Source organism: Phodopus roborovskii, unplaced genomic scaffold (assembly GCF_943737965.1).
Source record: "Phodopus roborovskii unplaced genomic scaffold, PHOROB, whole genome shotgun sequence".
Classification (NCBI taxonomy): Eukaryota; Metazoa; Chordata; class Mammalia; order Rodentia; family Cricetidae; genus Phodopus; species Phodopus roborovskii.
In genome coordinates, this window is record NW_026126480.1 from 10,904,704 (window position 1) to 10,928,819 (window position 24,116).

General features: G+C 43.5%; 1 protein-coding gene across 2 annotated transcripts in view; it reads right to left on the bottom strand.

The window, feature by feature from the left end:
• Window positions 1–24,116, bottom strand: part of Uvrag (UV radiation resistance associated) — a 238,294-nt gene that overhangs the window by 161,969 nt on the left and 52,209 nt on the right. For both annotated transcript variants that reach the window (XM_051192314.1, XM_051192313.1), the window contains one exon: window positions 11,046–11,128. In XM_051192314.1, the coding sequence (XP_051048271.1) occupies window positions 11,046–11,128 (83 nt within the window). The remainder of the gene's footprint in view (window positions 1–11,045; window positions 11,129–24,116) is intronic.

Below are 24,116 nucleotides of genomic sequence, written 5' to 3' on the forward strand. Positions count from 1 at the left end.
TCAGATCACACAATGCTTTTGCTCACGGGTTCTTGAACAAGCTTCATATTGTGCATGGGGGTGGGAGATCTAAAACACTATGGAAGATCTGGCCTTTGCCAACTCTGTTCCTTGTATTCAAGTAAGATTGACTGACCTCCTGGCTGGAGCTGTTCTTGAAACAAACCAAACTCCTTCCCACACTGGGGGCTTTGATACCTGTGATCTCTCCTCTCTGGAATGTTCTTCCTCCAGATGCCCACTCGGCTTGCTGCCTTATCTTTTAAGTCTTTTTTACTCAAATATTTTTTTCTGGGTGCAGTCCTCCTCCCTGACATGAAACTCCTCATTCAACCATCTTCTGCACGTCCCACCCCCTGCCCTAGTTTTGCTTCTCATCACTGCCCACCAGGAGAAAAATAAAAACTACCCATAAGTTTGTTTGGTTCTTAATAACCCATTGGAATGTAACCTCTGTGAAGACAGAACTTGTTATTTTGTCTTCCAAAGGCAGGATCTGGTACACCTCAGACATCAGTATGTGTGGGCATCACAATACTCGTTCTCAGTGACAGAATACCTCGGAAATAATTTTTGGCTTCCAAGTCGTATCTCTTCAGAAGGAGCTAAAAAATCCCTACAAATGTAAGCAGTGTAGGAAGAAAGAAAAAAAGTGAAATCATAAGCCTTTGTCTCTGACCCAATGCCACCTTTGGTGGCTCAATTCTCAATACTCAGTTTCCTGAGACCTAAAGATGAGGACGAGAGTGGAGGGAGGGAGGGAGAGAGGCTGGGGGGGGGGTAGGCAGAGAGGGGGAAGGATGCCCCCTGTGCAGAGTAAATAACACAAAGCACATAATGACTTCCCTGGAAGAGAGTACTTGCTCAACAGACCTGTATTTTATTGTTAGTCACAAAATTAATCAAATAACTGCTTAAAGACAGCAAGTATATCTCCAAAGTTGTCCCTGCTCCAGGATAAATGTCCTCTATTCCAACTAGTCCTTAAATGTGCTAAAATAGCCATGATGCTGGCCACCTCCCCTGGCTTTTTCTCATCAAGTAAACCTCACTCAACTGGAATATTCCAAATATGATCTAATGAACTCAAAGTCCAAACAGCCATTATCCCACCTAATCTGAACAATATATTTTCATTAATGCACCATAACCCAATCTTAGCTCCTTCTTAAATGCTGCTGAGTAAACTGATTGGCTTCCTCTGAAGTCTTTGTGAGCTCCAAGCTCCAGTTGCCAGCTCCACTCTGAGGCTCAGATCTGACTCTGACAATAGAATTAAAGAATCTCAGAAAAAGAACACCAGTGCTACTGCGCAAAAAAAAAAAAAAAAAAAAATCTTATCTTCACAGTGAATGCAAGGGAGAGGAGCCCTAGAACGGCCAGGGAAGGCATTAAGGGACCACAATGTCAGAAATAAACAACAGCACGTCTACTATGGTACTATAAAAAGAGTACTTGCTGCTCTTGCAGAGGACCTAGGTTTGGTTCCCAGAACCCACATGGCAGCTCACAACCACCTGTAACTCCAGTTCCAGGACTTCTGATGCCTTCTTCTGGCATCTCTACATATACACCTGGTACACATATAGGCACTCACACAAAATTAAACACACACACACACACAGAGTTTTTTAAATAAAGGCATGCAAAAATTTTAGCACTCAATACTGTTCATACTCTTGCTCAGATGCTACTTTCCTTCCTTGACCCCTGTACAGGTATACTGCAGGAAAGAAAGAATTCTGATATATCTAGAACATAAAACATTTAGAAATTATTACTAACTTTCAATGAATGAAAGACTGTTTGCTTGCTAGACCTGTTAATCTGTTCTCTAGAATCTAAGTCCCCAAAGTAGAACTTGGCTTCTCATGTTAATAGAGTGTTTCCAGTCATAAAGAGCCAACTGCAGGGGCGAGGTTATTACACACTCACTGTCAACAGATAACATGTTAAACTCTGATTTTCTTCAAAGGTGAAGCTGTCACCTTTAGAACAAAGGTGGCATCAGGGCCACCGTGATATCCTGATGCAGACAAGGTATTAAATCTTCCATTCTCTTAATACATTCTCTTAATAAAACTGAATATAAAAATCAAGTTATGGGTGTGGTGGGTGTTTAATGGTAACTGGTTATTTTCATTGGCACAGACATGAGGGTGAAATCACTAACCCTTGGAAAGCTGCCTTAGAACATGCCTGGCACAGCAAGAATGGAGTAGCAAGGCAGCCATGAGGGGTGTGATGGTGAAGCCTTAATTCGCAGTGACATCTTAAACAAAGTCGCCTTAATCAAGTCACCCTGTGGATCCAAGCCCGGGCAGAGAGCATGTCTCAGGCAGAAGACCATCCATGACTTAACTGCTCTCCAACAATGCTCTTCATCTCTTCAAACTCATCTTCATTCATCATGTTGTAACACTTGAAAATTAACTTTGATGCTAAGCCAAGAATCCTTCATAGGGCTTTGGGATGACTCATGTGATTACCCCTCTATGTTTTCACTCTATGAGCATCCAATAAACTAGAGATCCTCCTGCCTCAGCTTACCAGGTGCTGGCATTACAGGCACTACCATGATTTCCAGGTGTACCCTTTAATATCCTTTCTTGACAATATCAAGGAAACCAAGAGAGAACTCTCCTCAGAAAACAAGAAGCTAAAAGGTTGGCAGGGACATGAATAAGAAGATGAATAACTGAATATAGTAACTGAGTATAAGATTTTCTTAAAATTATAGCTTTTTCCTTTGAAAGCAATATGCACTCAAGAACAGAAATGAAAGTTATAGTTAAAACAGGAATATTTTTATCCAAATGAATGGCTATTTTATATAAAAGAAAATAATAACCAAATTTCTCTAACATACTTAAGAACAAATTTAATATAAAGACAAATGATCACATAAAGAAAACTATAAAATGTTACTGAAGAAATGAATTATGAGCAAAATGGGCAACATAAAACATATCTTAGATGGTAATACTAACATAAGAATTATAGTTCTCCCAAAGTTAATACGAAAATTCAATTAATCAAAAATTTCCATTAATGGGGCCGGAGACATCCATGGCTCAGCAGTTAAGAGCACTGGCTGTTCTTCCAGAGGATGTGAGCATCTACATGGCAGCTCACAACTGCTTGTACCTCTGCCTCCAAGGGATCCAATACCCTGACACGGATATACATGAAAATAAAACACTAATGCACACAAAATAAAAATAAATAAATCATTAAAAGAAACCCCATTCCTAGGATTCTAACACAGAAATAAAGTATCTAAAACTAAAAGCATGTGGGTGTTATATCACACACACACACACACTGAGCACTGTACACACTGGCAAAGCAAATAGTAAAAACTAGAATCAGTGTAAAAATAGTAAACGCCTATCAAAGGTGGTGGGTGTGTCACTGTGCCCACTGGTGACCCCTGCGGGCGCCAGTGGATCATTCCAATCCAAAGGTTACACAGATGACCTGGTTATACTAAATGCTTTATAAAACAAAACCAAAGCCACAAATCTGGGGAAGGGACTGGGCGGGGACAGGAGGGCTGAAAGGATAAAAGGATCAGAGAACAGGAGGAGTCAGCAGACAGCACCACATAGAGTAGGTCTGACACTGCCAAAGCACAAAGCTGATTTTAAAGAAGTAAACAACAAAATAAAAAGACAAACCACAGGTGAAGACTTGATTAAAACAGTACACATGTCCACAAAATTATATTTACATACCATTTTGTTTTAAGTGACTGATATCTGAAAAGTTGTAGTGGTATTTTAAGTAACCTTTTAATGTTTCATTCCTTGATCCTTGGGTAGCAAAAGAAAAGATTTAAACATAAGTATGTGTAAAAATAAAAAAGAGCTAATGGTGGAATAAATGTGGTTGATCTCTACCAGGGACTGTTATTAAATCATTAAAGAATGAATTGGAGGAGTCTGCATATGCAACGTTGAGTAAGAAAACCAAGATGCAGAATCATTACTCTATACACTTTCCATCCCAATTCTGTAAATCGGTAATTAAAACCATATCCACACATAATATCGATGACATGTACGAAGAGGGCTTGGGAAAAATACAGACAGCTACGAAAGAGACTGGAGGTTGCTGACAGCAATGTGTGACTAGGGATCCGATGTGTTCTGTGTTTGGGTGGCTTTCTGAAAGGGAAAAGGGAGTTTAAAAAGAAGAAAAGCCAAAAGTAAAGGGGGGACCACCTAAACTTACACTAACATTTATTAAGATCCTATTGTTATGATGTGTGTGCCTTTATGAATACATACACACACAAGCACAGATAGATACATCTATATTATGTGGAGAGAAAAGGAAAAAATTAAAAATAGACTATGACTCATACATAAATACAAACTGTGTTTTACCTACACTTGCACGGAGTACCAAAACTTTACATTCTGAATGAGAACCTTTCTAAAACTTATTCTATGTCTCTGCTTTCCCTTTTCCATTGACACTTAACCACCATGGGGCCTGATGGGAAAACGCACACATACAGGAGCCTGAACAATGTTTATCAAACCTGCTTTAACACTCAGCCATGGACCTGGATAAGCCTTTCCACTGTGGTCAAATGCAGATGCCATCAATGCAATGACATGAGTCAGGGGTGCAGTATGAAGATGAGTGCGCTCAGGCAGGAGGAAGCCATCTGTGTTGTTGTGTCTGCCTCCCTAAGGGGTAAAGTGGTGGAGCCCCCCTCCCCCCCCCCCCGACTCCTTTTCCAGGATATTGTAAAGCAAGACTATTTAAGAATCACGGAGAGCAAATTACCAATGTTTGCTTCTTGCTGTCAGTGTGTGCATCTTAATACAACCCTTCCATCTTCTATCCTCCATCCTCCATCCTCTGCCAGCTGACTGGAAATGAGCATACAGACCCCAGGAAAAGGCTGGTTCCTGCCTTGGGCAGAGAAACTTGACTTTTACCACAGCAACATCATGGCACTTTCTGCACACATGGAGCCGTAACTGTCTCCCCACACCGAAGGGCTGAGAGTCGCATTCACATTTAAAGCCCGACTCTGATACGCTTGTCCCATGTCCTCTAAAATCACTCACAGAATAGCTTACTTGCCATTGCACAGCTGGTCCCTTTAAAAATATTAAGTTCGCCACCAAGGAGCGGAGGGAATTTGCCCCTAGAGGGCCAAATGAAAACCTACAGAAAAGAGAAAGGTTAGAAGCCACAGATTTCTGAACCTCACTGGATGCTGCAGGGGAGCAGAGAGAAGAGGAGCAGCAGGGCCCTCGCTCGGTCTGACAACTCTTGATAACTATATAGCACATTTTTCACAGCTCGCATTTTGCCATCTGCAAACAGTAACTGAAATGGCAGAGCCTGCTGTAGCCTGAAGGAGAGCGAGATATGGTCAGTGGAAACAACGTGTATGTCCGGGATTCATGGAGGAGTAAGGGAAGAGGGTGAAACACTAGGAAGGCCCAGGAAGGGGGGAGAGCTTTTAAGTAAGTGTGCAGGGACAGATGAGAGAACAGGCGACTGAAAGAGGATAGGAGGACACTGGGAACGGGAGGGTCCGAGGAGGGTGGCTGAGGGAGACGGGGAGAGGAGCTGGTAGGAGGTGGGAGGTGGAACCAACCAAAACCACGTATGAATGAAAATGTCGTGATGAAACCCGTTCACTTGTGTGCTGAGAAACGGTGCTGATAAGACGATCTTCTGCATATATATAATACCTGTGTGTCGGGGCTAATACAAAGATCAATCAAACAGGGAGCTCCCAGTGTGGGGGTGATGAGAAGAAAGGTGAGGGGCTAACTTAAACTTGGTAAGTGTTCCATAAATGACAGCTATCAATCACAGCGGAGTGGGACAAGCTGGATATAAGACAGTAGTTCCAAGGCGGTGTACTCTCAATGGTCTTTGAAGACCACAGCTAGTGTGAACTTTGCCTGCACATAACGGCTCAATAATTGCTAAGGCCGAAGTGACCAAACCGCTGCACCTTCTGACAGACTGCTCTGGCAGCAATGTGGCAGGAAACTGGTACTCAAGTAGCACAGGGCACTGCAAAGGGGAAAGGCATACCGACTGCAGAGACGGGGTCTGGGCATGGACACCTGAGCTTGAAGACAGGCTCTCACACTAAGCAGCTGTGTGACCATGGGTAAAGCTACTAACTGCTTTGTGTTTCAACTTCCTCACCTACAAAAAGGGGAAAGAATAGGTTTACCACATAAGGGACATTGTATGGAAGAAGAGTTGGGTCATTGTCAACGCTGGGCCAGGCAAAGCAGTGCACATATATACGCTCAGGCACACAGGCATAAAATAAATACATCTTACAAAGAGCAGAATCAGGAGTGCTGGGGTTAAAGGGTGCCTGAGCATATATATATGCGCACCATGTGTGTAGGAGCCCATGAAGGTCAAAAGTGGTAGTGGATTGCCTAGAACTGAGTTACAGATGGGTGCTGTACATCATGTGGGTACTGAAAACAAAACCTGGGTCCTTTGCAAGAGCAATAAGTGCTCCTAACCACTGAGCTATTCTCCAACCACCCTAGTTGTATTATTGTAAAATGGTCAATAAAGCACAGCTACCGATGCCATGTGAGGAAACTGGAGTAAAAGGACTATTAGGAGAAGAAGAAACAGCCCAGGAAGACAGCGGGACAGGGAAGGGTGACACATGCGCAAAGGCTTGAGAGGACTCAAGAGCCACCTAAACACCGGTGAAGGAAGGAGAATGGGGAAACGAGAATAACTATGATTTCTAGAGCCTGAGCGACTGGGGTGGTGCAAACCCCAGAGACGGGAAAGGAAAGAGGCAGAGGGTAAAGCAGACGAGGGAACCCAGCCATGTTGGAGTTGAGGTCTTCAAGGTCTGCAAATACCCAACAGGCCCTGGGCAGGGGTAGATTGTGGATCCAAGAGAAAGGCAGAGAGCTGGAATCTAACTGGAGGCATTTGGACAGGCTGGCTGAAGCTGTGACAGCAGAACAGAGCTGACAGGAAAACAATCCTGCAGAGCCCCTGCTACAGGATCCTCAGACAAGAGCGGGCAGCGTGGTCAGGTGAAGACTCCCTCATCCAGCAGCCTTTAGTGCCGTCGGTGAGCAGAGGTGATGAGTGGCCAGGATGGACACAGCTCACTTTGAAAGCAGAAGTGAACATGGGAATGGCATGAAGGCAAAGGGGGAAACGATGCTAAGTTGAAAAGCCAGCGGCTCAGGCTGAGAACTCTGGCATGGAAGAGGAGCAGACAGCAGAGTGGGAAAGGCTGTCACCCACCAGGTGCCCCGGACTTTCTCAGGGACTTCACTGACCTCGCCTAATTCACTCTCCCAATAACCCTAATCGTATGAGACAAATACCATCCCCCTTTACAGGACCAGACTGAAGCAACAAAAGCCCTGCACCAGTCTACCAGATGCGGCACTTGTACCAGGGACCAGGCAGGACCAGGCATCACCACTGTTCTGGACATATTAACCTGGAAAAGGCAAGGCATCTATAACACAGCCCGCTCTTTAGAAAGGTGAAAGGGTGGGGTGAGGATGACACCGCAAACAATCTCAGAGGGCAGCAGGGCTAGAAGTGACCCTTGACAGCAGTCTCACCCCAAGTCTATCCCATGATGGCAGCAGGGTTAGAATCCTAGACTGCACACCTCACCATACCCCCCTCTTCTCTCATAACCATATTCCTCTCTCCTCTCTTACAGCCATCCAGTAAACCACTACCACCAAAAAATAAACTAATTAAATTAAATTAAAGGCAACAATAGCAACAAACACAGAGCCTCCCACCCCACTGTCTAATTAGCTTGTGCCCCTAAAACCAGGAAGACTAGACTTAGACAACTGCTTATTCAATAGCATCTCATAACACCGATTTCCACAACACTGAAGCCCTCCTGACATTGCAAATGTCAGTTAAAGAGCAACATTGACACCTTGTGGTGGACATCCCAAAGTATGAAACACAGGAGCGAAATGGCTCCTAATTGTCTGTTCACTGGAAAACAAATTTTTAACACTGAAGGACTCTGGAAGCTGCAGCTTCTCCTGTGGGTGTCAATTAGCCTAGGTTTCCAGTGTGAGCCAAAGCACTGCTAGCTGTTTCCCTACAAAACTCCCATCACGAGTATGTAGCTTCGATGCACGCCCCCATCTACATGGTCCAAAGTCCTAACTCAAAGATTCCCTAGTTTTCCATGACACTCACAAGCAAAAAGTACAAAGAAACTGTGCATCCTAGGAGCACAACAATACAGTGAAAGGTGTATTTTTTTTTTTTTTTTAATTTTGAGACAAGCTCTCACTGCATAGTTCAGGCTGGCCTGAAACTTACTGTGTAGCCCAGGTTGGCCTCAACCTTGAAACCACCTTATCTCAGTGTTGGGGCAGATGAGTACCACCTATAGCTCCTAGCCTGTACAAGTTATGAATTGGAAAATACTCCTAAATAAAATAACACCTGTAGGGGACTAAGGTTCTCACTCTGGAGTAAAGAGCTAGTAATGAACACAGACACTGTGGCTGTTGCTGTTGCTGGAGACAGAGTCTCATGTAGCCCAGGCTGGCCTTGAATTCAACATGTACCCAAAGAGGATTATAAACTCGTGACCCACCTGCCTGCACCGCCTAAGTGTCAGTCAAGATTACAGGCTCGGACCACCATGCCCAGGTGTGGCTATGTTTTCTAATTATAGACCAAGTAGCAAACATGTTATATATTAAGAAGAACCAGGGAAAGAAAAAATATTTTTAAAAATATCCCCATTCAGGGACAATATTAACTGAGTAGAAAAGAGAACAAAGAAATGCAGTGGGAGAGAGACACAAGCTTCCCAACAATCATTCCAATCTATCACAGCAAAAAGCCATGGGGGGAGCAATGCTTTCAATAAAGCAGACAAAGGCCGCCTGCGGCTGTCTGGAAGAAACAGCACAACGTTCACTAACTTTGACAAGGACAACTTAAGAGTTCCTGGGAGCAGGGTGATTTATTCAGGTGGCATGTAATCAGGCTCAGAAAACTGTCTTGGGCCTGCAGAGAGGGCTTGGTGGGTACATGAGGGGCCAGGTGAAGTCTGGGAGCGGCTAACAGGACTGTAACCAACCACAGTGTTGGAGATGGACACGGGAAGACCCCAGGAGCTCACTGACCAATCAGCCTGGCAGAGATGCAGGTTACAGTTCAGTGAGGGACCCTGTCTCAAGCAAGTAAAGAGGAAAGTGATGAAGTAAAACATCACTGCCTTCCTCTGGCCTCTGTATATGCACACCCGTCCTGTGCGCATGCATGCACACACATAAAATGTGGCAGACACCACCACACCCCACATACACTCAACATAAAAGTGAGTCTGTGTTGTTACGCAGAAATGAGTTACCACAACAGTGATAGGAAACACTTACAAATTACACAAGTTCTATACTTAGTAACACCACTTCTTCCATCACAAGAACCAAGGAAGTTAAGTGAACTGGAGTAAACAGGGACTTTAGAAGTACTGGGGATTGAACTCTGGACCTCACACATGGCAAGTGGGTGCTTTTCCACTGAGCTATACCTGTGGCCTCACTATGGCATTTCCTATGGCATCATATCTCTTTACCTCCTATTCTCTGCAATACCTTAGAGCTTTCAGCACCCTTTAATGAACCCTCCTTTCCTGTTGCACTGTCCCAAATGCCTCTCTTTTCTCTGATTTGGGATTTTTTTTTCTTTTAATTCTATTGGTTTCTCTAATAAGATCACATAATCTCATACATAGAGCATATCTTCTTTGAAAATGCTCTTTCTATCACTTCACTAAGAAAAGCAGGTCAGGAAATTTTAGCAGCTTATTTACATTTCAACTAATTCTGTACACTCTATTAACACTTCCTGTGTCCCAAATTCAACAGACTCAAAAGGATGTCTGTTCAGTTAGTAAATCCTATCTGTTTTGTTACATAGCCTAGTGGAATTGAAAGACACCTCTCAGACACAAGTCAACAGTCATCATGCATATGTGACTGCTTTAGAATCACTGTCCCTTGGGAATAATTTTCACAAGTCATGTAACTAAACGCTATGTCATTGAATAGAAGACTCAAGGCTCCCAGAGGGAAGGCCCCTTGGATAATGTTTATAAGATAACCATTCTTTGAGAGTCCTCTGGGCTCTTCAACAACCTATAGAGGATATGTAATGATCTAAAATTTATGATGTGTTAGGTAAACACTAGAAAAACACTACCCAAATCGAATTTCAACTAGCAGTCTGAGTTGAGTGAACAAGGGCTGAGTGTCGCTGCTAACTGGATGGGGAAATGCCCCCTGGGAAATGTTCCTCATGATCTACCACATGTAAAGCTATTTTTTTAAAAATCTTTCAAAGTTAATCCCAAACGTTTTATACACAGACATATACACATACAGAGGGCTGAGGCACTTAAGACTCTGAGCCTTAGATATCTCCAAAGCTCTCAGGACCTGTCAGACAGGATCCTTTTAAGCCACGTCCAGGGCTGTTGGTGGGCTCTCCTGTGGAAGGTATAGTTGGGAAGTCCCCAATATGTCCTCACTCTGCAACCTATAGGACAGACCAGCCAGTACCTTGGTTTCCAGCTTCCAGGCTGGAGAGATGGCTCAGAGGTTAAGAGCACTGGCTGCCCTTCCAGAGGTCATGAGTTCAATTCCCAGCAACCACATGGTGGCTCACAACCATCTGTAATGCCTTCTAGTCCCCCTTTCTAGCTTGCAATCCAGGGATACATACAGATACAACACTGCATAGATAATAAAGTAAATCTAAAAAAAAAAAAAAGAAAAGATCTCCAGCTTCCAACCACTCTTTCCCCCAATGAGAGGAAATGGCTTTTCAAAGACTTCATCAAAGAGATAAACTAAAATCACTGGAGCTACAGAATTTAGGGAGCTTTCACTAAAAAATGCCAGGCCTGAGTAATGGCTTCTCAAGCTCCGACATTTCCTCACATCGCAGCACCACAAACATACACGAGAGAGCCATCCAAATCCAGGAAGCTCTAAGAAGTTTCTTACCGCAGCAAAGAGAAGACATCGTAAGAATTGCGAACACAGTTCTGATCCACCTGAAGGATGTTCTTCTGTGTGTTTGAATGACCCTGAAAGACAATGGTGAAGAAAGTAAACAAACAAACAAACAAAAAAAAAAAAGCAAAATCTGTGCATTTGCCTTTCTATGGCTATGACCTTATGAAAGACCAGGGTCCACTTAAAACCTCAAAGACTTCCCAAAGTTAAGTGTAATCTCCATGGAGCCGCTGTCAAATCTTTCAGACAAGTGCATTTAAAATCAATTCTTTCTCACAGTTCTTGATAAAAGAAACAGTTCCAGTTGAGGATTACAATCAATTTCCCAGGGACAGTTCAGGAGTCTCAAAGTGTATTACATGACTGAGAAGGGTGTGCTAGTCTTTCCACTAGGCTGAGCCCCCATACCATGCTTTCTCTGGAAGCCCAAGTCCTACTAAGGAAGATAAGAAACAAGTGTTCCCACCCATGCCAGCACCATGGTTTCTAACAAGAACATAACACAGTAACATAGAAACAAAGCCAGCCATCTCTGATACTTAAGAAAGGCAGTATAAACTGTAGGAAATAGAAAGACAGATGGCAGAGGCTCTAGCTGTTGCTGCCCAGCAATGTGCAAAGCCCTGAGTTACATCAGAAGCACTCATAAACGAGATGTGGTGGTATACATGCAACTATCACTTGGGAGGTAGAGGCAAGAGGATCAGAAGTTCAATGTCATCCTTAGCTATATAGTCTAAGGTGAGCTTGAGCTTCCTGTGACCCTGACTCAGACTATCAGGATTCAATTTCAAGGCCTTAATACACCAGCTCTGTGACTGTCACCTAAACCTCAGTCAATTGCTTTCTCTGTGTGTAACACAGAAATGACAGTAGTACACACCTCATAAATGTTATAGGAAAAAGTGAGAGACATGCAGCAAACTCTATGTAACTGCTATAATCACACCACAGGTTTTTAAATTAACAATGAATACTGGCAAGATGTGAGGAAAAAGGAGGGATGTAAGTTAGTATAGCCACTATGGAATTACATGTGGAAGTTTCTGGAAAAAGTAAAAATTTCTAGGAATACATGAACTATCAAAGTCTTAAGGGGAGAAAGGAGAGGGGAGGGTAAGGGTGAGAAGGAGAGAAGGACTTCTTAAGCCATTGTGTGAGAGCACTACAACTCTTACATCAAAGCCAAACAAAGCATAAGAAAGTCACATACTATTATACTTTATAAATATACACACTGAAATCTTCTACAAAATATTAGCAAAACTAATCTAGCAGTACATTAAGATGATTATTCCATGCACTCTACTAACTGTTTCTGGGTATGCCCCCAAAAGAAAGCAAGGATTTAAATCTAAGATTTGTGAATCTGTGGGGATAGTGGCCTTATTCACAACTGCCAATGGATGGAAACAACCCAACAGTCCACAGACAGAGGAAAAGACAAACAAAATGCAGGCTATTCATACACTTACCCTTGAAAGAGGGAAAGAAAAAAAAAAAAAAAATCTAGCACATGATCCAAGCTAAGTTCTAGCCAGAGCAATTAGACAGGAAATTCAAAGTATATCCAAATTGAACCAAAATAAAATGGAAAAATGTTCTGGACCCTGTCAAGGCAGCAACAATACCTGAGTCCATTCACAGATTCAACATCTCTTTATCAAAATCCCATCTGCCTTTCCTACAGAAATGGGAAAAACCTTCCATTCACATGGACTCAGAAGAGGCTGACAAATAACAAGAGAAACACTGAAAGGAGAACAAAGACGACTTAGGATTTTATGATTCCAAAACGTACTGAAAAGCAACAGCAATCAGAACAAGATGGTACAAGCAAAAGGACGGCCAAAGAAAGGAAAGAAACGGGAATGTGAGTATAGAGATTAAACCCACGAATCTGTGATCAACTCTCATAGCATAGTGATGGCAAGGAGCCAGTACTAGTCAAGGATTCCAAGCTCTCCAGTAATGGTGCTGAAACAACAGACAGCCAAATGCAAGTATGAAGTTGTACTCAGCCCTAACAGCCAAAAATAAAATTAGCTTAACACTAATAGATTCTTAGCTATAACAGCCAAAGAATGGCCAACAAAAGAAACAATTAATTGGACTTTACTAAAATTTAACACTTAATATATTACATTAACATAAGAAAAACAACACAGATAACAATAGAAAAGATGTCATATATATCTAATAAAAGGTTTAGTATTCAAAATCCGTTACAATGTTACAATTTAACAACTAAAAGAAACAGCTGGATGTTAAAGTGGGCAAAGAACAGGAGAATGGCTTTCTACAGAGAAAGCATGCCAAAGGCCAGCAGGCACGTGAGCAAACACAGACTCACATGGCAGCGGAGAAACACAAAGAAAGCTACAGTGAAATGTCACTTCATCCACACTAGGATGGCTATAACGTAACAGAATAATAATCAACAGCTTAGGCTGGCAAGAGCAGAACAATCAAAACCCTTACAGATCAATGTTGTTGCCATCAAAAAGGAAAATCCTGCAGTGCCTCAAAAAGTGAAACCTGGGATTAGAGAATAGCAACACCTTTACTCCCAGGTTCTGACCTAAGAGAACTAAACATGGGCACTCACTCAAACAAGGATTTTGCCCTCAAATGTTAAGATAGCACCAGCAGTCAAAAGACAGAACAACCCAAATGTCCATCCAGCTAATGATGAAGAAAGTGTGGTACATCCTCAGAAAAATGAAGTACCGGTTTATCTAATAATGTAGATAATGTGCAGTATATGTGAATACAAATAAACAAAGTGAAAGATGCTAAACCCCAAAGATCACGCACTGTGTGATCCCACTTACATGGAACACATAGAACATGTGAATCTGTAAAGACCAAAAGCAGGCTGAGAGCCACAACGGGGGGAGGGTTGAGAGAGGCACAATGGAGTACGAAGTTTTCTTTGTGATTAACTTTTACTGATGTGTCTGTGTCTATATGTGGTTATTTGCAGGTACTTGCAGAGGCCAGAAGAGGGCATCAGAACCCCTGGTGCTGGAGTTACAAACAATTGTGAGCCACTTGATGTGGGTGCTGGGAACAGAACTCACATCCTCTGTAAGAACAGGAAGCATTCCTAACCACTGGACCATCTTCCCTGCCCTCTACGTTTTCTTTAGGATGACAAAATGCTTTCCAACTTGACAGAAGCAACGTTTACATGAACAGAACTTCAATTTTATGAAATAATGTACATATCATAAAGGCAGGTGAGAAGAAACAGGACAAAAAGGAGACAATTGTATTGTCCAAAAAGCTTCCAAATATTTTTTTTTTTTTTTTTTTGGCTGTAAAAATCACCCAAGGGCTGGAGAGGTAGCTGAGCAGTGCAGAGAATTTGCTCTTGATTAAGACCTGGGTTTCATTCCTAGGACCCACATGGCTGGCTATAACCCCAGTTATGGGGGATCCAGCATATACACATATATTATACATTAATATATGCTTACAAAATATTCATACATACAAAGTAAAAATAAATATTTTTTTAACATCTAAGCCAGTTATGGTGACACATGCCTGTAATCCCACTACTTAGGAGGCTGAGACAGAACTATAAGCTTAAGGCCAGCTTGAGTGAGATCCTGGGTGAAATAATAATAATAATAATAATAATAATAATAATAATAATAATAATAATAATAATGATGGCCAGGAAGAGGATTCAATCAGTAAAGCACTTGCCAAATAACTGTGAGGCCGAGTTCAGATCCTAGCACGGACATAAAAGCGCAATGCAGCCACATGGGTCTGTTAACACCAGCACTAACGGGATGGCAACAGGAGCATCCGTGGGGCTTGCTGGTCAGGCGCCTACCTGAATCTGCAAGCACCAGCTTTCATGAGAGACCCTGACTCAAAATATAAGGCAGAAAATGACTAAGGAAGATGCTGGCATCAGTCTCTGGCCTCCACATGCATGCACACACAAGTACATATTCCCCACATGTGCATGAACACACAGAGAAATAAAATTTAGATCCACACCTGCTAAACACACATCTACAAGCAACACATGGCAACAAGGAAAGATCACTGAAATGAAAAGCTGCAGCCAGGCTTTAGCCCACTCTGCCTGTCAGGCAAGGAAAGGGAAATAATTTACCTCCTCTAGTCTTCAGTGTCTGTAACTATAAAATGAGACAACTACTAAAAACACTAATGAAACATGAATGCTTGTGAACACATGCATGTGCGGAGAGTCCTGTTTCATAGTCAGCATTGCCGTTCACATGTTGCTATGGGAAATGTTCCCATTTGTTGCAAGCCCAGTGGCTAGGTGCTATTCTTAGCCCCACTTTAAAGGTGAGGAAACCAAGACACAGGAGGATTAAGGGGAAGAGCCACGCAGTCTGGCTCGCAGCCCCTGCTCTTAAAGGGCTAAACTTGATGATCCCCCAGACCTTTTCTGATTCTAAAATTCTCAGTCTATGTACATTTAAAGCAGCTTAAGGACATTATGAAGCCCTCTGGCTTCAGCCCACACTTAGCAATTAACATTCTTCAAATATGCTAAGAGCCTTCCTCTCAATGACGTCTAACGGGACCAGCTGTGGGATCCTTTGGGCTCTGAGGAGGGGTTTTTATGGAAAGGAACGGCTCATTTGTATCTGGTTATCTGTGGGAGATACTGTCAAGTGCCAAAGAGCCCAGGGAAGATTTGCATGCCACTCAAAACTCTTCTGAAACCAGGCCTAAGGATATTTTTTCCACAGAGGGAATTGCTGTCTGCCTGGGGAGGGCCTGGTAAACTGTTAGGGAAGCAGACAGTTTTACATCTCCAGCGAGCAGCCATCCCAGGCAGATCAGGTGTATTTCTAGACTAGTGGTCAGCAAGCTTCTTCCATAAAGGGTCAGAAAGTATTTTTGAGGCTTGGAATATAGCTAAGTGGCAGATGAGGCCCTGAGTTTGATCCCCAGTACTGAGGCAAGGGGGTTGGAGGCACGACCAGAACTCAGATAGTGCATTCAGCTCTGCAGACACCTATCATATCCAGGACACAGTCTTCTTTATTTCCTCACTCAAATTTTTGAAAATGTAAAAACAAATCATTGTTGACTTACAGGCCACACAAAATATATGCTAGGTTAGCACTCCTGGCAAGGTCACCTTGAAAAACATGAGACATTTTAGCTCTCCTTAGCATCCTTACAACTACAAAAGCAACAGAAATAACTCACTTGCTGGGCAGAGTGGTACACACCTTTAATCCCAGCATGTAAGTAGGTGAATCTTTGGGAGTTTAAAGCCAGCATGGTCTATACAGTTGTTACTGCAATTTTCTAGTCCCATCAGGTTCCACCCCCACTTTAGCCCCAAATAAACGCTAAACGCTATATTAAGCTGGTGCTTCTTGTTGGCTAGCTCTGTCTTAATTATTAACCCATTTCTATTAATCTATGCATTTCCACTGGTCTTGACTTACTGGAGAATGCCCGGACCTGTTACTCCTTTGGTGGCTACATGGTGTCCCTTTTCTGGCACTTCTCTGCTTACCTTTCCCAGAATTCTCAACTCCTAGCCCCACCTATCTTCCTGACTCTATTGGTTAAACAGTGTTTTATTTATCAACCAATTGAGAAACATGTATACAGAAGGACATCCCCCATCAATACAGTAAGTTCCAGGACAGCCAGAGCAAAATAGTAAGACCCTATCTTAAAAAAAAAAAAAAAAAAAAAAAAAATTAAAATAAACAGATAAAAAATAAATATGGGGGGAAAAAAAGAAAAATTCACTTGGTAGGATAACTTTTTGTAAAGTCAATCAAGCTACACACACACACACACACACACACACACACACACACACACACACTCATTGATTTCATTTACTAAATACCTAATAGTCAAAGAACATTAGGCTTGCTTCTCACCATCCTCAGAAAGCACATATGCCAGTTAAAGGTCTGAGTGAAAAAAGGTAAATACAGGGGCCACAGACTAGCTTAAAACCAAAAGAAGCCACACACATTCTGATGTGGCAAGGACCCCATCTAGCAAGCACAGAACATCAAAGGCTGCAGGAGTGGTGGCATTTGGGGTAGGTGAACCGGTCCTGAAAAGCTGAATGGCAGGGAGGAAAGTCCCACCAGGACTACACACCTTTAGTCAAAGCATGACAGCGGGAAACACAAGCTGCATTCAGGGAAAATCAAATAGTGGCCTGGTTTGTTCGGCTTCAGTAACATGGAAACTATTTGGAACCCTAAAGATGAAAGTAGCGGGAGACACGGCTGGGTAGGCAAGTTGGGAGCCCTGACACCAGGTCAGAAGTGGCGACAACATACAGGCAACAAGGCTCAGGAGGGGTTTCCCACACTGTAGTGTGACTACCAGAGCTGCTCGTGAAGAAGGTCACTTAGGAAGTGACCAATCTGATGAACTGGAGGAGGCTGAATGTCCAACAACCAGTTAGTTATGAGGTCGGGGGGGGGGGGGGGCAGGGAGAGGGCTCAGAAAGTAAGGCGGAGAATGACTGAGGACACAGAGACAGCCGCACTTCCCCTCGGTTTAAACTTGGCCCACACTTGAAAGTCCATTAGTGTCCGTGCATATGAGCATATGGGGCACAGGCTACAGATTCAGCATGCAGCTATTTTAGGAGTAGGCATGTTTGTATAGAAACACAAACATGGACATATGCCACACACAGAGATACACAAAAGTACACACACACACACACACACACACACACACACACACATGTGCTGAGAATTCTGACCCCAAGAACAGCAGCAATGAAAGGGAGGAGAGGGAGAGCAGAGCCGGGCTAGGGTGGAGTACAATGCCGGGAATCAGATCAGAGAATGGGACACAGGCGCACAGCAGACAACGGAAATTTACTCTATACAACTTCTAAGCAAAGGAATAAAAGAACCCAAGTATCCCATGGCAAGATTTATAAGTGGTGAGCAAAGCGGGGTAAACCCAAGCAGCAGAGTTCACAGGCCACCAGGAAACTGCTGCCGAGTCCAGTCCTCTGCGGGTGCCAGGCTGAGCTCGGGTTACAGAAGTGGAGACCAGTTGTTTCAAAGGACTCAAAGAGACCTAGTGGCTGCCTGAATAGAGCATGAAGAGAGAGAGAGAGTCACGCCTCACCAGAGACACAAGATCTGAAATAAATGGAACAATAGTTAATGACAATGTGGAAAATTGGACAAAAAATAAATCTAGAAACTGAAAAAAGTACCCCCTTTATGGTATAATTTGTAAATGACAAGTGTCTATAAGAAACGGTTGGAAGCCATAAGCAAGACAGAATTCTGGGTAAGACGCTTCACAACCACTAACAACCAAGTAGTACATCGCACAAATCTTGCAGGGGTCCCTGACACAGATGTGCCATCCACTCCCAGCAAGCATGTGTTAAGCCAGCATTACATGCCAGGTGCAGAGCTACACGCCAGCAATAAACTATACCGAAAGCAGCCGCCTGTTCTGCCTTCACACACAGGATAGTGGGGCAAGAAGGTGAGTCAACAGGCAATCAGGACACGGGACACCAGGCATCACGGGCATAAGAAGAATGCCCATGCTGAATGTGGGTGTCATGCCACAGGGAAGAAAACCGTCCTAGGGAAATGGCTCTAAGTGATAAGCACAAACTTAAGTACGAGAAAACGTTAAGAAGGAAGTTTAGAAAGAAGGAATCAGATTTGGCAAGACATTGCAAGCCACTAATTAGTCAGGACGGACAGATGCTACTGCCTTGATTTGAAACAAGTAACTACATCAGCATCTTAGAAAGAAAAAAGAAAAAAGCCCACAGTGAAGGAGTGGGTGTTGAGCTCCATCAGCACTGCTTCAAAGAGGAAGGGGATGATGCGAGACTGCCCTTCTGATCTGACCCGAGGGAGGGATGCACACTGTAGCAGTCACTGAATGGGGTGGGTGAGAAAACCTGGCTGAGTTTGAGCCTGGGGAGGCACCAGTCTCTGAACTGCCCACCCACTTGACCAAAGTCCAACTGGCCGGAAAGGGAGACTAGGGTGAGACAGACCGGAGTTGGGCTCCTAGCCCCAGGTCAAAGGCTCACAACCATCTGTAACTCCAGCTAGGGAAAGTCAGTGTCTTCTTCTTGCCTCCAGGGGCACCCACAAACAAATACACACACATACACACATACACACGTGTTTTAAAAATTCAGATACATTGTGCTAAGGAGAGCGAAGATCCAGTGGAGCCCAAAGACAAGCACAAGAACTCCACTGCAGGTCTGTCCAACGTGAGCATGGGTGTGGCACACACTGGCTTCACATGACAAGTGAGCTTTGCATAGCCAGCCTCACATTACTGCATAGAATAAGGAATTAGTTGGACAAAGAGGGGGAAAAAAACCCAAAGGGGGTGGCTTCTCCCACCGATGGGAACAGTACAGTATGCATGTGGACGATGGGGAAGGCTACCTGCAGAATCCTCAGACAGCCTGTGTCCCATATGCACATCCGCGTGGACACTAATACGCTTTCAAGTGCTGGCCAAGTTGAAACTGAGGAAAACTGCAAGTGTCCCTGCTAAGCGTCTGCAGGCCCTGGACACCCTGTGCCTCAGTCCTGATGAAGCCCAGATGCTGAGCTGTTAAAGAGGGAGGGGGAGACTTCTTCGCAGACACTGAGCTCAATATGGACATTCCCCTGCCCCCAATTTGGCCACAGTTTCAGACATGCTTTTCCTCTCTCTTGAAACAGTGAGAAGCGAGGTGCAATAAGGACAGTATTGTAAGTGCAGATATGTGAATCCTAAGATGAAAATTTTACTTTTTAAAAAGCGTTCAAAGCAGCAAGGAAGAGGCTCTTGCTCGAGGGCACTTTCAAAGCAAAAAGTCACCACTATAAACACTCTCACATAGGAAGCGGATTAAGAGTCTTCAGCGCTACTCCTTGCAGGACAGGAGGACCCTGCTAGAGTGGCCATCCCTTGAGTGCAATGTCTGTTTTACAGCAGAGTGGAGGGGAGACAGGAATATGATGCTAGTGAACTTCACTCACTCATGGAAAAAATGTGCACCAAGCAGAGAAAACACTAAATCCTAAGGCTGTAAAAGTGACACAGAGGTGCCTGCCAGACAAGCATGAAGACTTGAGCTCAGTTCCTTCCAATAACATAGAAGCCAGGCACAATTGCATGTGTCTGTAACAGGTTTTAGGGTACAGAGATAATAGAATCACTGCCAGCCTAGCCAGATCGATGAGCTCTGGGTTCAATGACAGAGCCTAACTCTGACTCCGATGGTGATGATGATGATGGTGATGATGGTGATGTAGAGAGAAATGAAATAAGACACTTGCCACGGGTCCCTAGCTTCCATATCCATCAGTGTGCATAAGTGTACTCATGTATACACATACACACACACACACACACACACAAAACCAGAACCTCAGCTGCAAAGGAGTATATGTCTTGAAGGAAGATAGAGCACATACAAAATCTACTGTAACCTGTGCAATGACGGCAGAAGTGATGAGAGGAAGAGAAGGCCACAGTGACAGCCAGCTTACTGGCATTACTGGACAGATGAAGAGCCAAGGCAAGGGGGCTGCCAGCTTGTAGAAGAGCTTAAACTGCACTGACTTTTTCCAGTCAAGAATGTCCTCATTTCAAATCTAATCTGAAAGAGAATAGCAAAGCAAGCGCCTGGACTTTAAACAAACAAAACGCTAAGCTCTGAGTCCTGGGGAAAGACAAACCTCAAGCTGTTTCTGTTTACCTCTCGAGAATCTAAAACATCTCAAGGAAGAATCACACTTGGCTCTCTACCGCCTGGCATGAGAATTCTCAAAAGCTCAAAAAGCGTGCTAAGAAGACAAGAGCCTCCAAACTCCGAACAGGAAACGTGGCGTTTTCCCAGGTTATTTTCTGGCTTCAGTGAAGGCAGAGGATGAGGACCACACTGTAGCAGAGGATTTATAAATATAAATTACAGGATAAGACTGTTTTCCAAACATCTGTCAAAAAAGTTAATTTGATCCAAGAGAAAAGGGGAGTGGGGGAGCCAGAGGGAAGTCAAGTACAGTGACTGATGCGTGTGACTTTAGTGGATCTGGGTGGGTCCACAGCTTCAGCTCCCTGCACGCCTCCTCTTCAATAATACCTCAAGTATGCCTAACACGACGCTGGCAGTGCTCACGGCACTGGCCTGGGCGTTCTCCTCCAATCCCCACACTGCACAGCCAGTGGGCACCTCTAAGTAAATGTGAAGCTGGAGGCTTGGGAGGCTGACACGCTATCTGAAGTAGAAGGAAAAGCAGATGCCACGTGGCCAAGTTCAGAAGCAGCAGCCTCTGAGTCAGACCAGAGCTCAAACGGAGAGCCTGCTGCCCACCTCCAGGCCATAAAATCCTGGGTCCCAAGTTTAATGTTTCCTTCGGAGACACTTCACTCATACACTGAGGATGGCTATCTCATGGAGTTGCTCCGGATAAAATGAAAATATGCACACTATCTGGTATAATGTCTGACATCTGAGGTACTCACAGTGGCGCCAGCAATGGGAGTTTTTTCAAAGATCCACAGCTGCCCAATGCACTATTGCTTCAAGGATGGTTCAGAAACAACCTAACCCAAGGGCCCAGATACCAAGGTGTGCTAGCCAACAAACAGCCCTGAGGATCTGGCCAGCCCATATTTCTTCTATTGGGGGACAAGGGAGAGGTGATAACTGATTGGAATATGTGTAAGAATAACTTTGAAAAGTTTTTCCAACTTTGTGGGGCTGAAGAGATAGCTCAGCAGTTAAGAGTATTTACTATTCAATTCCTAGCACCTACATAGTGGCTCATAACCATCAATAACTCAAATTCCAAGTGGTACAATTACATATATGCTGGTAAAACTCTCGTGTACATAAAAGAAAGAATAAAAAAAGAAATGTTTTCCAACTTTGAAAGACCTGAGCGGAAATGATCCAGCACCCAGTACCATGTTGCTCAAACACAGGCTGAACTTGAGACAAACCCTGACTTCTAAGTGCCCAACCATGTACAGACTGGGTGGGATGTGCTCTGCCATCAAGTTAGATACACTGACATGATGACCAAGAGGAGCAAGCATCCACTGTTCAACCTCTCAATCCTAGAAGGCCAGTAAAATGAAAACCTCTTTACTTCCCTAGGCTCCAGCATCCCCTCAGAAAATGAAAACACTCACACATAGCCACGTCAGCTACTGTAAGTCAAGGAAGATGCCAGCACCATTCCTTGCAGCTAAGGATATAGGTGACGGAAGAAATCTCAAAAATAAATGGAAAGATGAGAAGCATCGCCATTCTCTTTTCACCGTGACAGGGCATAATGAAAATAAAAAGAGATGGAGATATCCTCTGAACTCCAGTTATGCCACTAACTCATCCTCTTATCTAGCCTTTTCCTTTTCATGGGGTTACTTACTGCACACCTGGCAGACACATGCTCCCGGTCCTGCCATTAGTTGTGCTCTCTAAAAAGGAAGACAGACCCTCCAGTAGGTTCCAGTAGTTTATAGCATACTGGAACCCACAGAGGTCTGTCTATCCAAAGGCTTCTGAATCGAAGAACAGCGCCAATCGCTGCACCGGGCAAGTTAAGTCACATGGTAAAGAAAGCCACTTAACCTCTGTGCTTCAAAAGCAAACAACCCTAAGCAGAGCTGCCCTGTCCTCCTCTGCAGCTTCTGTAAAGGTGGGGTGAGATGACTTTGGGCCAATCCTTAGAGACTGAAGAGATGTGAGAGCATACAGTGATTCTATCTGTAGATGTGCTAATCACATATAATGACTGGTATGTCAGCATGGAACTCGCTTGCACAAAGTCCAGAAGGCTCTCTCTTTATACGGGCATTTCTAATTTTTTTTTTAAAAAAAGACAGGGTCTTAGACGTAGACCCTGCTGGCTTTGAACTTCAGTTCCTCCTGCCTCAGTTTCCCAACAGCTGAGATTGGATGCATACTCCCATGCCAAGCTCCCCACTGAGATCAGAGTACATGCTTCTCACTCCCTAAAGCTTTTGAGATGAAGCACCTAAAACTAAGAGAGACAAAGTGATTTGTTAAATAAACACTATTGGGGAACAAATCTGGGATTACAAGTCAGGGATCCTACATTTCAAAGGCTGGCATGCCTGGAAAAACTGTAAAATAAGTAACTCTGATTTGCACAGGCCTCAAAGCAGGTCTGGAAGCTTGCTCTTGTCCCTCGGATCCTCAATGTCAGCTTTGCCGTCTAAGAAATGATAGTTTACGCCCTTACATGTATGAAACTCATCAGGGAGCTGCTATTTCAATTGTGTTTCTTTCATTTAAAAAATATTGCTTCTTTTGATTTGAATTCTATTATTCTTGTTCCAATTTCCTTCTCACCAAAGTGAGAAAGCAGCGCCACCTACTGGACCCCTATAGATATTGCTTTTGCAGTTTTTAGTATGAGGAAAAAAAAACCTGTAATCTCAATTTTTTGCGATTTGTCAAAGCCAGATAATGTAAGTGTTTCATCGGGGTGAGCTATGTAAAACTAAATGCAGAAGTTAGGCTTAGTGGAGCTACAATGATAAAGATTTAATTATCATTTACTCAAAGATCTCTATGTTACTTTTAAACACTCTCAGACCACATACTTGCCAAATAAATAAATTTTATTCCATAAAATTATCAAGAACTGAGTAGTTCTTGATGAATCCAGTAGAGGATAAAGCAAGGGACTGAACACAATGGTGTGTGGTTTTCAAAGACTTTCTCTGAGGGAGCTGTTCACACTCTGGGAGGGAGAGTGAGTATCACTGTAGCAGTTGGCAGAAGCCTCACTAGGATCTTAACCTTCACAGAGCCTTGTCACCTTAGCAGTTAAATGTTTCAAATGTAAACATGGTCCATCAAAATGACCAGGACCACAGTGTGGACTCATTGCTGCCCAGAAGTTTAACACTGAGTTAACAAAGCTTTTATTTTTCTTTCCAGTCCTCTTTCCCCTTTGCTAATGGGAAGCTTCCAGCATTTACTAGGTAATCTTAAATTTCGAACATGTACACTTAAGTACTTAGGTTCAAAATCTG